Below are 12,414 nucleotides of genomic sequence, written 5' to 3'. Positions count from 1 at the left end.
TTATTTTTTGAGCATTCTTCGCCGAGTCTCTAATTCTTCATCTTCCTTCTCAATAATTTCTTTGTACTTGGTTCGTAATGAAAGACAAACCTGTCGTGTGAGTCTGTAAAATAAAAACATATTCTTTGTCAACTTGAAGTGATCATACATGGTACATGGATCTGAGTTGACAAAATGCAAGACATCTCCCATATTATCCATTTCTAATATTCGAGGTTCATAAATTTTCAAATAACTCAGTACTGTTCGGAATAGTATCTTGTTGCCTTCTGAAAAGACCAAATCGAGAATTCTCAAGGTTGTTTCTTATTAGTTATTGTAACAATTATTACTCCATAGAACAGAAAGAATCAATCTTTTTACCTACCTATAGGGAAAATGTCAACAAACAAACGCATAAACCAACCACTACTGAAAGCTGTACAATCTAAGTGGATCTTTTGAAAGTGAGCATGAATTTTAGGGAGGCGATTTTTAATCAGTTCATCAAGGGCTCGTGAATCAATTCTGTAATTCGTAAGTGAAAAACGGAGAATCCATATTTCCAAACTCTTAACCTACCTTACTCCTGTCAATTGTGGATTGTAGTAATTTTTTGGTAAAATTTCTTCCACAAGCTCTACAAATAACCAAAATGCTGTTTCTTCGTCACAATGTAGCAACAGCATGGCAACAATATAGTTCCTTTAAATGTGTCATATATTTTCATACAAGGAAAGCACAAACATCGGTTAGTTCACACATTCACACACATTCAACTATACCTACATGGATTGAGTATAACTTATATATGGAGATCTCCATGAGAAAGCAATTAAAATCCTCTTCAACTGTTCTCTTCCTTTAGAATTTGCATGTCTGAAAAAAGGATGATGAGGAAATGTTCTTGATAAATCCAAATCAATTTGATGCTCAGCTTCATTATATATATTTTGATGGACTTGTAACATTTTCTGATAATATCCTTGATTTTCAATCATCTTTTTATCGACATTGTTTAATTCTAACCATATTTTCTTTCTATACATTGGATGAATGCCATATTTTCTAATGATTGACTTTAAACTGTTGTTGTAACTGACTCGGTTGTAAACTTTAAGTATATTATTAGTGACATGAACATTCAACTTTTTAACAAATAAAAACAACATACATCCATTATTTGAAGTCATGAAATATTCTTGCCAAGACTCTTTACATTCCGATGAAAACTTCTTTCGTTGTGAACTATTCATATATTGTTCATACAATTCTTTTTCACGTGAGTCATAGGGAGGTGGAAATCCAATATTATCCATTAAGGCCCATTTTTCATTTGGTATTTTAGAAGCTTCTTCATCTGCTTGTGTAAATTCTTCTTCTTCTTCTTCGACCCATGAAGATGATTTGATGTGACGTTGCGGTGTGTTAACATTGGTGGTACTAGTCGAAGAAGAATTGATTGAGTTGATTGAACTGGTAAATTGGTGAGTTGTGTCGTCGTGGGTTGGTCCAGGTGCTTCATGAGTGAGATTTTTTGAAGGATCATTCACAGAATTATGATTTTTATCCATCATTGGTTGTTGAAAAGTCGAAGACGAGATACTTTCTTGTTGAGAATGTGAGTTTACTTGGAGAGAGGATACTTGTTGGGACACTTCCGAAATATCTTCATCATTACGTGGAGTGTGTGGTGATGATGATGCCGGCTGCTGATGACAAGTGACATTACGTGATGAGGATGGAGTACTCGATTGGCATAGTTCTTCACTATCATAATTGTTGTGGTTCGTTGAGTCGGTAGTAGCTGTATTATTCTCATCATCACCAACACTCGAGTGTCCAATCAAATCCGTTGATTCCAAGACCGAATGTCGTGGTGCTTTCTCAGACATTTTTTAATTGATTATCATCAAGGTATGATTAGAAAAAGGAATCATTCTCGCTGTCATAACGAACATCTTCATGCTCAATATTCAAATGATCAAGAATTTGTTTCATCTCAAGCTTGGGATTAGTTTTGTTTTGAAGGGCATAAAGTATTTCTTGGGCGGCAACCAACCATTTCTCGGTGGCAGCTTCTATTTCTTCTTCCTCTTCTTCTGCGTTGGATAAAGAATTACTAAGAGCTTGTACACTTCTTTTCAGCGATTCCAATTCCTTTGCCTGTTGTTGAGCCTTAAATCTTAAATAATCCAACTCGTTTGCAAACTTGGATGTATCAAATTTAGGTTGAAGAGAAGAAGGCTTGTTGGACAAGAGTGGTGGAATCTATGATTCATATCGGATATATATGTTCATACCCAAATTTCGAGAAAATCAACTCTATTTGATGAGATGTAACAACATCAGCACTTACAAACTTTTCTCTTTTGATTTTCTTTGAATAAGAGGAAGATGCATTGGGTTTCTTGTTTGTCTCTTGTAAGGGTCTCTTTTTTGTCAGATCTGGAACACCTTGTTGCATTTTTTTATGTTTGTTTCAACAACGGGACTTCAACCTTGAAAAAAATGTCTTCCACTCCTCTCTCGAGTACAGGCTCAACATCATCAGCTACGAGCCGCCAACAAGCACTGAAACGACTACCACCAAAAGTCAATAGAATTCTTTGTTTGAAAAATTTACCACATAAAATTACATCGGAAGAATTGTATGATTTGTTAGGAAAATTTGGTGCAATCAGACAAATTCGTCTCGGAAATACAACAAAAACGCGAGGTACTGCCTATGTTGTGTATGAAGATATATTTGATGCACGGGATGCTTGTGAAGGATTATCAGGATTCAATGTTGGTGGCAGATATATTTCCGCATATTACTTCCAACCAGATCGGTTACAAAAAAAGATGGACTTGGAAAAGAAGAAAGCAGAATTAGATATGTTAAAAAAGCAAGCTAATCTTTAGCTTGTGTTTTGGATAGATGTAAAATAATTCTTCTTTTCAAAGTGTCTCTGTTTCCAGTGGCATTAATATTGTTTTCTAAACAATACGATCTCATACTTGAGATACTTCTCAGACCAAGATTATAGAATTGAGAATACAAATTACTTTCCATTTTAACAGTGGATCCTCTTGATGAAGGAGTGACAAGCGTTCTACAAGTCATGTCATCTCCAATCTCATGATCCTCAGAAGAAGAATCATCTTCGAGCCGTTCAATAGCATCCGCCATCACTTGTTCATTCTCTGTCAATAGCTCAGAATCTCTCTGCTTTCGTTTGATATCGGCAATACGTGGACTTGTTAAAATAAACATTTGAGAGGTTGGTTCTAAAATTTTCATCACCTTTTCCACAAGTTCTTTTTTTGAGAGGCCTACATGCTTCTTTTCTGAATGTGTTAAACAGTAATCTCTTAATTCTGAAACGGTGTAATGCTTAATAAGTTCCTCTTCGGTAATTCCGTATCTAATTTTTGGTTTCAACTTCTTAACATTTGATTTTGAAATTTTCTTACTGTACACAGAGTTAAGCAAAGGTGCTACACTATTGAAAGGGGAGAAGAGAGCAGGAGAAAAAATTGTTTGCTTTCGACTCGTGACAGGTGTTTTCATGTGAGAATATCTATGGCTAGTTGGTGGTTTTGTATCAAAAATGGAGTCATTCAAACGAGTTGGTGGTTTTGGAGATTGAAATGTTTGTTTTTGTTGTGTTGGTGTCAGAGGAGATGGGTCTTTCTCTTCCTCACTGACGATCGTAATAATTTCATGATGCCCAGACGATGACTGAGATGATGAAGAATCCAAAGAGACGGATTGGGCACAAGTAGGGTTACTGTCATTTGATTTCTTGATCCTTCTTCTACTTGCCCTCTTTTTGACTTGGACAGGAGAGGCGAATATCTCGGAAATAGGGTGTGTGTTTTCTTTGTCGTCCGATGTGGTTGATCTAAACGGAGTGGAAACTTTCTTCTTCAGAATGAGCTTACATGATGTTTGGCCCTTTGGAGTTCGGAAAAGTAATGATGGAGCCTCTTCCTCATGACGAGTCTCTTTGAAAGCAACACGCTTGGGAGTTTGCAACATTTTTTTTATGTTAACCGCTAGTGATGGCGCCAATAAATTCAAAAGGTTTTCACAATTCTGATTTCACTCTTTTCATTTGACAGATTCGATAACGCAATGTGTTCTCCTTTGAGATTGAGGAGGTGAACACAATGAAGAAGAGCCATGAAGAACCGCGGTTTAGAAACTAAATGGAAAACCCCACTTTTCTTTCTTAACTCTGAAAGTGTGGAAGTTGTGGTATCGCGAAGCTGCTCCTGTATCAACGACGAGAGTTTAACCATCGACAATTTTGGTTTGTGTTGTTGGAAGGTTTCAAGGATCTTTTCTATGATAGTCTTTGTGTCATCTTGTGGGTCACCCTTTTGTCCAAACAAATATTCATCGTCTTGCCCTTCTGAGTCGTGAACAGGATGCTCGTAACAAATGTCGTTGCTGAACAAAAAATCGCTGAAAGCATTACTCATGCATGCAGCAACCTTGACGATATCAATTTCAGGAGTCACAAGAGATGCTCCAAAATCAAGGTCTGTAAATTCTTTTTCCAACATCTCCTGCCACATTGTAAAGGAACCTGGTTGAGAATAGGTTTGTTGAATGTTAAAACTTGGTTTGATCAAGTTGTCTTCATAGAAGTGCTTCAGTCTTTAACAATTTGTCTACTCAACAATGATAATTGCATGGGTGAACCTACCTCAATTTTGTATCTTTTCCCTTAACTCTAGGCAGTTCAAATAAAGCGTCCATATCCAACACCCTCTTGTATGAAAACTCTTTTTGAATCTCCATTGCATCTGTTTGTTGTTTGTTATCTACACCATCAACAACAAGAGGAACATTTTCTTCATTCATCACGGCATCATTGTCCCAAGAATGACTGTACAGCAAGTCATCATTGTCTTGAACATCCCCAGCGAGAGGTTTCGCAACGCTCTCCTCTGGTGAGGAAACATCCTCATAAATCGTTGTTTCAATGCCTTCTTGTCGAAAGAGATGTTCGATTTTGTCCTCACTCATGGAAAGCACACTCTCAAAACCAGCAAAAATTGTATCCAGACATTCCATGTCCATGATGTAAGGTTGGGGTGGTGTGTCTTCTCTGTTGTAGTAGTCTTGATCGTTTAAAACATAATATTGGTTCGAATATGATGGAATAAAGCATGGCAGCTCTTTCAGACATGTGTTCTTTGAAGTAAATTCGTCCGTTGCTTGTACTTCTGAGAATTCCTTAATGCTTTCTTGGTTTTGGCAAGAAAAGGCTAGAAATCTTGAACGATCATATTTTGGTAAGCTTTCTGGAGAGGTGGTTATTGTGCAAGATCCGTCAGACGAGGAACCTGTTCTATTATCAAGAGTCTGAATCACAAACTTTTCCACCTCATTTGCAGTCTGTTTCAACATTTCTTTGATTATTTCCGTACGAAGGCTTACATTAACGGAAGCATTGTAAATTGACTCCTCCATGGCTCGCTCCGTATTCTCCATGCTATGGGAAGGTTGGAAAGAAGACAACGCTAATTGCAAAAACCGATCATCAAATGGGTTTTTGCAATGTTTTCTCTTCTCAACTTCCAGAAGAACCCTTTTTGAAGATGGTTGCATTGTTGTAAAGGCTTTTGTTTTAAACATTATTTACAAAAATGAATCCACCAACTCTTCCCCCGACAAAGAGACGACTAGACTCGCTGATGAGACATTTATTTCTTTCAAAACCTTTGCAATATTCAATTACAATGATGTCTTCTGTGAATAATAATAATAGTAACAACAGCACAATTTTAGAACCTCAACAATTTTCATCAACATCGGAACATGGTGAAGGAGTGAAGACACCACCAAATGATCACATTATTACAACCCAAGAAAAAACTCATGAAAATAATTTCAATAATAACTCGGATAAGAAAAACTCATCGGAAAGTAAACCTGAAGAAGGATCGAAATTAAAAATTGACCACAAACAAATAATTCAAGATTTGGAAAGTGATATATTAAAGCCAGATCAAGCTTTAGATATTGCTCATCGACTAATTGATAATTCTCAATTTGAGGAAGCAAGACAATTTATATTTAATATTCTTGCATTTATTCCTTCATCAGCTGAAGAAAATGATGCATCACGAAGAGCATATCGGCTCGTTGCTCTGAGCTATTATAACAACAATGAATTAAAAGAAGCTCTACCATGGTTCAGAAAAGCAGCATTGAACTCGAATTCTGTTCAAGATTGGTTTAATTTAGCAAATACTTCTGCACAAATTCAAGATGATGATTCCAATTTATTACGTCTGGCAATGTATGCCTTTTCTCAAATTGAGAATCTGCACAAAGAGTCTAATTTTCAACTCAAACCGTCTTTTTGGATTCAACTACACTTTTTTATTATATCATTAATGAATGGTAAACACTACAATGAGGCTTTTAGTGAATTGAACAGATTAAGGTTAGCTTACAAACGAGCCAGATTTACAGACCCATCATATTTACAAGAAATTGGATTACCTTCTTTTGACTCATTCATTAAATTATGCTTAACATTATTTAGGAGAGTTGACCGCCTAAATCAAGGTTTTGAATTTTTAAAACAATTGGAGGTGGATGAAGCAGGCAAGCAAACTATTGAACGAATAATTAACGAGGTTGCAGAGTAAAATTCAATCATACTTTTTTTTCTTTTTAAGTTTTTTCTTTTTCGTAATATGTTTTAGTTTGGTTTCTCCTTCATCGTCTTCACTGTTTTTTTGATCTACATTCTTACGCTTCAAAGAACTGTGTTGATTAGTGATATCATTATTTGTTGAAGAAGAAGACGCATTTGTTTGTTGTGTTTCTTCCTCTTCTTCTCCATAATCAATAATTTCTCCTTTTCTCTTTTTTCGTTTTCTCACATCATGTTTTTTTAAAATTTGAAATTTCAAATCGCTATTGATTTTATCAATCCTGTTTTTCTGCTGCTGTTTCAAGGTTTCGGTTGAAAGTTTATCGGCTTGGAGACCCATTCGTCTATTTTGATGATGTTTTCCTGGAACTTGTTGTTGTGAAGTGAAAATTTTATTCACCACATCCTGGTGTCTCGTTTTGTTATGTTCTTGCTCCGAATCGGAACTAGATATCCAACTATCCACCACAGACTTGGCAGATGATTGCTGCATTTTTTTGTTCGTCATTTATTTTGATGCTGACAACAATTGTTACATCAAGGATGATTAATTCAATAAGAGATTTATTAAGATGAAAGGAGTGGGAGGAATCTAAATGGAAGAATCTAAATCAGTTACAACTCATCCTCAAGATAAGCATATTCAAAGCTAAAGCCTTCCTTAATTCTTTGACACCAACCTGCATCAGCATCAAAGTATACATATGTTCCTTGCTCGTACTCGTTAGTTGTCACAGTAGGTTTATCATGGCGTTGGAACCATGTCAAGTACTTTTTATGGAATCTCCAAGCTTGTTTCTTGAGCTCTTTGGCAGCCAAGTACTGATAATAAGTTCCTGGTTGGAAATAAAAGATGAAAAATAGTGTATCAACGGAAAGAAGACTGTACGTTGCAGGATTGGCCAATGCATGCAATGGGTTATGTAATGGACACTCAATTGGAAACCCTTCAGTCTCAGCTCTGAATTGAGGAGGATTTTCATTCATTGGGAAGTAAGGATAAACAAAGTTACAATCATAAGCATCTGGAAGATGTCGCATACTTGAATGAAGCATGTCACTCATGAACTGATTGTTTACAACGCTATTATATGCAGAGGTGCTTGTAAAGATTGAGGAAGGAGGAACAGTTGATGAGGTATTAATTGGAGAAGTAGCAATGGTAGAAGTGGTTGATGGGAATGTCGGAATTTGGTTTGGTGGGATTTGAGGAGGGAATGAGGAAGTAATAGCATTATTTTGAGAGAATAATAGTGGGTTCATCACTCCAGCTTGTTGCATCTTAAGTTGATTAACAAATAGATTTTGTTGAGTCTGACTGGATAAATCTTCCAATCCAAATTGAGTTGGCAATCCTACACTGAATGTTTCATCATTATTTTTGTCAATAGTGGTTGGTGAAGGTGTGGAAGATACAGGTTGAACGGGAGAGAGAGCATCACCACTTGTGGAAGTATTAGAGGTAACTGGGGTTGAAGTATTGGTGAGAGTAGGAGTGGTAGATTGAGCCTTCTTAGATTGTTGGGATTTTGTAGCTTGTTTGGTTGATGCTTGTTTTGCATTCTTGCTTGCTCCACTGACTGCAGTTGTTGTTGATGTTGTTGTTGTTGGTGTAATAGTGGTTGGTGTGGTGGATGTTGGAGTTGAGACTGTGGGAGTTGGCTTACTGCCTGATGTGACACTATCATTAAGAGCTACTGTCAGATTGTGACCTTGTTGCACACTCTTGTTTTGTTGTGCAATGTCAATATATGAAACTGTTGGCTTTTTGACTGTTGCTGAAGCAGTTGCTGAAGTACTTGTCGGAAGAACAACACTGGATGGTTGCTTGTTTTGTGCTGTTGAGGTAGCCACATTTGTTGCTGCTGTTGTTGGTTGTTGAGGTGGTTGAAGAGGAGTTTTAGGAGACTTGACCAAATCACTATAGGATGGCTTAACAGAAGTTGGAGGGGCGCTGACAGGGGTTGTTTGCCCTCCTGATGTTGTTGTTGTAACAGTGGAAGTTGTGTTAATTGCAGGAGGTGATGGCTTGATTGGTTTCTTGTTTGCAGCAGAGGAGGTAGAAGTTGTTGTAGTTGCTGTTGCTTGGGAGACTGCAGGTGTTTGTGTGATTTGTTGTTGTTGTTGCTGTTTGGGTGTTGTTGTAGTGGTTGGGACTGCTGTTGTGGTTTTGGATTTAGTCGCAGCAGCAGCAGTGGTCGTTGTCGTGGTGCTAGATTTCGACAAAGGCTTTTCCTCTTCTCGTGAAGAGGACGTAGAGACGGGAGAACTCAACTCTTCATCCTCATCTTCTGTTAAATCCTCATCATGATCTTCTTCATTTTCATCATAATCCTCCTCTTCACTTTCATCATCAAGGTTTTTAATGCTGTCCTTGACTTCGTCCACATCGACCAATTCTTCCTTCGGAGCCGTTTCTTCCCATTCTTTCTGTTTGTTAAATATAGCTTCAAAGGTTTCATCATCTTCCACAAACTCGGCCTCTTCGTTTTCATCAATGTAATACTCCACGTATTCCTTCAAATCGTCCAAATCTTGAGGTAATATTCCTTCATCATTATCTAAAAACTCATAAATTTGATTCAATTTCTCAATATAATCCTCATGTTTTCGTTGTCGTGCTCGGTAGGTTTCAATGATTCCATCATCTTTCTTCTTTTCCTTCTCTTCCTCTTCTTCAATTTTCTCATCTATCGATAACACTAAATTGCCAAGCTGTTCCGTCACATCTTTTAACCATTTCTTTGCTTGTTTCTTCTCTTTGGAGTCGGGTATTATATTTTGCTTGTTCCTATGTCGTTTCTCCACTTGACTTTTACTCAAAGCTTCTTTTGAGTAGGCCTTCATTTTCGTCTTTTGCTCACATTTCTTAAACCTTTCCATACGATTTTCGATTTGTTGTCTCTTCTCCACCAACAATTCTTTATCTTTAATTTCATTTCCAGATATCCACGTACGTATTTGCTCTCTCAATCGTTGTAGTTTTTTAATTTCCTTTTTTAATTCGCCTTCGAATTTATCTCGTTGCGAGCTGCTTTGGGCACTGTATACTTTTTCTTCCAATTCATCAAAATTTTCTATTCCTTCGTTTACTTTTTTGACGGTCCTATCGACCTCGGCCATAAGTTTCCTGTTTGCCATTTCTCAATTGTATGTTGATGATGATGATGATGAACAAGTATGATCAGCAATGTATGTGACTGCGAATCCAACAATATTTTGCCCTGGACAAAAAATGAATTTTTTTTAGGTTGATGACTTCAATCTGCTGGAGTTGGTTTATGCTTGTTGTTCGGCAAAGAACGATGGTTTAGAGACAACATGTAACAAACATGAATGTGAAACTCCAGACTGTAGATAACTCTCTAGTTTTTTAATGCTGACTGTTGATCAATAATAAAGGTGGCTCTGATGAGAATCTTGCGGATATGTCGACCATTCATTTTGAAGTTTTTGTGACCGAAGTTACTGAAATGCATGTCGCCATGTTTTCTGTAAATGATTTTCTAAATGATCAACCATGAATACCTTTCGCATTTATTATTCTCCAACAGTTACCGATCTTGTTCATCGCCACAGACTCAAAATCTCCTTATCCACGAGCCAAAAATCTACAAAAGTCTATTTTTTCAATCAAAAGTAACTGCGTATTATTTTGTCAAGCTATCGCGCCAATTTTAGCACCCGAGTAACAAATCCCTTTTTTCCATTGTGGAGACAAGAAAGTCTCGAATCTACACACGGCAAGTGGCGACTTCTCTCTCCTCCTAATTCTGCGCTCATACAATGCTCACAGCATCCACTCTCCTATTTTTTTCAAGTCGCACGTCTGGCCAGAAATGAATATTCGTATGCTCTATTTTGTGAAGGTGATTGCTTTAATTGGTGTTAATGCTCAAGTTTGCATCTCGAAAGAATAAAATTTCTCAAGAATAAGATCGTGTGATTCTTACTCGCACTTTGTATCACAACAGAAAAAAAGTCTCAAAACGAAGGCTTATTCTCTCTCTCGTTTCGTTCTTCATTCCTTGAGTTCGACATTGATCAATTGCTCGGATTTATCCAACTGGACTTGAAGAGGGAACATTCAGCATCAACCCTACATCTAACTGCGCACAAGGCTTTCAAACAACCTCACTTTAAAAATTCATCTTTTGATAAATCTCCAAACCCACTGATCCATTCGTCTGATCGGAAATGAATCATCAACAAGAACCACATTCTCAAACCACAATCGCAAGCAGCAATGAATTGCTCCTGCAAACTGCAAGCACAATTATAAGTGCAACTCAGCCAGCACCATTTCAAGAGTCCTCTTCAATACTCACCCCATCAACATCATCCCAACTTGGAAATATGGGTAACAGCAATCTTACTCTGCAAAAGACTTTGTTCAGAGTGCCCATGGATAAGTTATTCTCGATCCCTTTAGAGTCTCTCGCACATAAACCACAACTCAATCAATTCATTATTGAGCTACGATCGAGATATGTACAGCATTTGCTAAGAACGGTATCAAGCCCCGCTTTACATGAACTTAAAAAACAAGACAATGAAGTATTTTGCGATCATGTTGATGAAATTGTGAAAGAAACGGAATTACTTGTTGAGGATATGAATTTTGAAGAATATTTAAGTGATTTACAATCAGAATCTACAACCAACCATTGTGACACTCAAGAACGAAGATATTATACAACGCTGGGCAGAATGCAACTAATGAATCAGACGATGAAATCTCAACGAACAGCAAATTCTACTTGTTTTGCTCCTTCTACTCATGATCATAGACCAGCTATTGAATACAGTGACGAGCATGAAGATGACGATGAAGAGTACGTGGAAGAAGACGAGCATGATGAATACAATGATGAAGACGAGCTCTCCCAAGAGGAAGAATATATGTGCGATGATTATCAGACAGCACAGTCTGCACCCATTCCCAACGAAACTTCTTCAAACATGCATTGCGATTTTTCCAACTCTCCTTTTTCCATCACGACCACCCCAACCACTAACTCTGTAAATACTTCTCCATCAAGTTCATCAAAACTCTCTTCACCATACTCCAACACATCCAACTCACTCATTGATCCAATCAAGACAGACGAAATTTCAAGACAAATTCAAAATGCTGAGCCTATTCCAAATGGTTCTCTTTGCTTTAATCAACATCATCACATTGTTGTTGGTAAATATGACAGAGATTTACTTGTTAAAGAGAATCGATTGAAATGTTGTGCCATGAAAAAGAGCACTATCACAATTTACGCAGAGAAGAAGAACAACAGAAATGGCAAAATTATGAAAAGAGAACGAAAGGCCAAATCTCTTCTCAGATTTTACCGAATTAATGTCGATTTTAATACGCTCGTGGATACCTTCTTGCAAAAGCAAATTTATCAACGACAACACCAACCAACCAACCTTTCATTTACTTCCTCAACAATGATTCATCAACAACGAAAAAACTAAGTATGATCATATTCTACCACTAACTATGTCCAGTCTCACTGCCCTCTCCCTTATCAGTTTTGGTTGTCTCGTTTTTCTTTCTCCCAAATCGCTGTGATGATTCAATAAAAAACTAACAACACTAAGTGAAAACAACTTTCAATCTCCCTCAATAAAAATCCCAAGAATCCCAATTTCTTGTAACGTTCAGCAAAAAGGAAAGAGTGTTTCGGCCTCCATTTGATCGCCTCTCTCATCACTTATCAATCAAGCGGGAATTGAAGGTGATTTTCAGAAAGGGAGAAGAATCGCTCTT

At 37.2% G+C, this 12,414-nt stretch overlaps 8 protein-coding genes across 8 annotated transcripts; 2 read left to right on the top strand and 6 right to left on the bottom strand.

Moving 5' to 3' along the window:
* FDP41_009008 (uncharacterized protein) lies at positions 1-1,874 on the bottom strand (the record flags this gene model as incomplete). Its single annotated transcript, XM_044712922.1, has 5 exons — positions 1-305; positions 368-507; positions 562-684; positions 769-1,093; positions 1,154-1,874. 5 exons carry the CDS (start codon positions 1,872-1,874, stop codon positions 1-3), a joined length of 1,614 nt encoding a protein of 537 aa, XP_044557473.1.
* Positions 1,875-1,902: 28 nt separating this feature from the next.
* Positions 1,903-2,446, bottom strand: FDP41_009007 (uncharacterized protein; the record flags this gene model as incomplete). Its single annotated transcript, XM_044712921.1, has 2 exons — positions 1,903-2,250; positions 2,339-2,446. The coding sequence occupies 2 exons, from the start codon at positions 2,444-2,446 to the stop codon at positions 1,903-1,905; spliced, it is 456 nt and encodes a 151-aa protein (XP_044557472.1).
* Positions 2,447-2,875: 429 nt separating this feature from the next.
* Positions 2,876-4,006, bottom strand: FDP41_009006 (uncharacterized protein; the record flags this gene model as incomplete). The annotated part of the gene is made up of 1 exon (XM_044712920.1): positions 2,876-4,006. One exon carries the CDS (start codon positions 4,004-4,006, stop codon positions 2,876-2,878), a length of 1,131 nt encoding a protein of 376 aa, XP_044557471.1.
* Positions 4,007-4,044: 38 nt separating this feature from the next.
* FDP41_009005 (uncharacterized protein) lies at positions 4,045-5,587 on the bottom strand (the record flags this gene model as incomplete). Its single annotated transcript, XM_044712919.1, has 2 exons — positions 4,045-4,630; positions 4,680-5,587. The coding sequence occupies 2 exons, from the start codon at positions 5,585-5,587 to the stop codon at positions 4,045-4,047; spliced, it is 1,494 nt and encodes a 497-aa protein (XP_044557470.1).
* Positions 5,588-5,625: 38 nt separating this feature from the next.
* On the top strand, positions 5,626-6,636 carry FDP41_009004 (uncharacterized protein; the record flags this gene model as incomplete). Its single annotated transcript, XM_044712918.1, has 1 exon — positions 5,626-6,636. One exon carries the CDS (start codon positions 5,626-5,628, stop codon positions 6,634-6,636), a length of 1,011 nt encoding a protein of 336 aa, XP_044557469.1.
* A 3-nt stretch (positions 6,637-6,639) lies between these two features.
* Positions 6,640-7,137, bottom strand: FDP41_009003 (uncharacterized protein; the record flags this gene model as incomplete). Its single annotated transcript, XM_044712917.1, has 1 exon — positions 6,640-7,137. One exon carries the CDS (start codon positions 7,135-7,137, stop codon positions 6,640-6,642), a length of 498 nt encoding a protein of 165 aa, XP_044557468.1.
* Positions 7,138-7,259: 122 nt separating this feature from the next.
* FDP41_009002 (uncharacterized protein) lies at positions 7,260-9,785 on the bottom strand (the record flags this gene model as incomplete). Its single annotated transcript, XM_044712916.1, has 1 exon — positions 7,260-9,785. The coding sequence occupies one exon, from the start codon at positions 9,783-9,785 to the stop codon at positions 7,260-7,262; it is 2,526 nt and encodes an 841-aa protein (XP_044557467.1).
* A 1,056-nt stretch (positions 9,786-10,841) lies between these two features.
* Positions 10,842-12,119, top strand: FDP41_009001 (uncharacterized protein; the record flags this gene model as incomplete). The annotated part of the gene is made up of 1 exon (XM_044712915.1): positions 10,842-12,119. One exon carries the CDS (start codon positions 10,842-10,844, stop codon positions 12,117-12,119), a length of 1,278 nt encoding a protein of 425 aa, XP_044557466.1.
* Positions 12,120-12,414: the final 295 nt, after the last annotated feature.

This window comes from Naegleria fowleri (genome assembly GCF_008403515.1).
Source record: "Naegleria fowleri strain ATCC 30894 chromosome Unknown tig66, whole genome shotgun sequence".
Classification (NCBI taxonomy): domain Eukaryota; phylum Heterolobosea; class Eutetramitea; order Acrasida; family Naegleriidae; genus Naegleria; species Naegleria fowleri.
The sequence above is the reverse complement of the archived record's forward strand: the minus strand, read 5'-3'. Positions and strand labels throughout refer to the sequence as shown.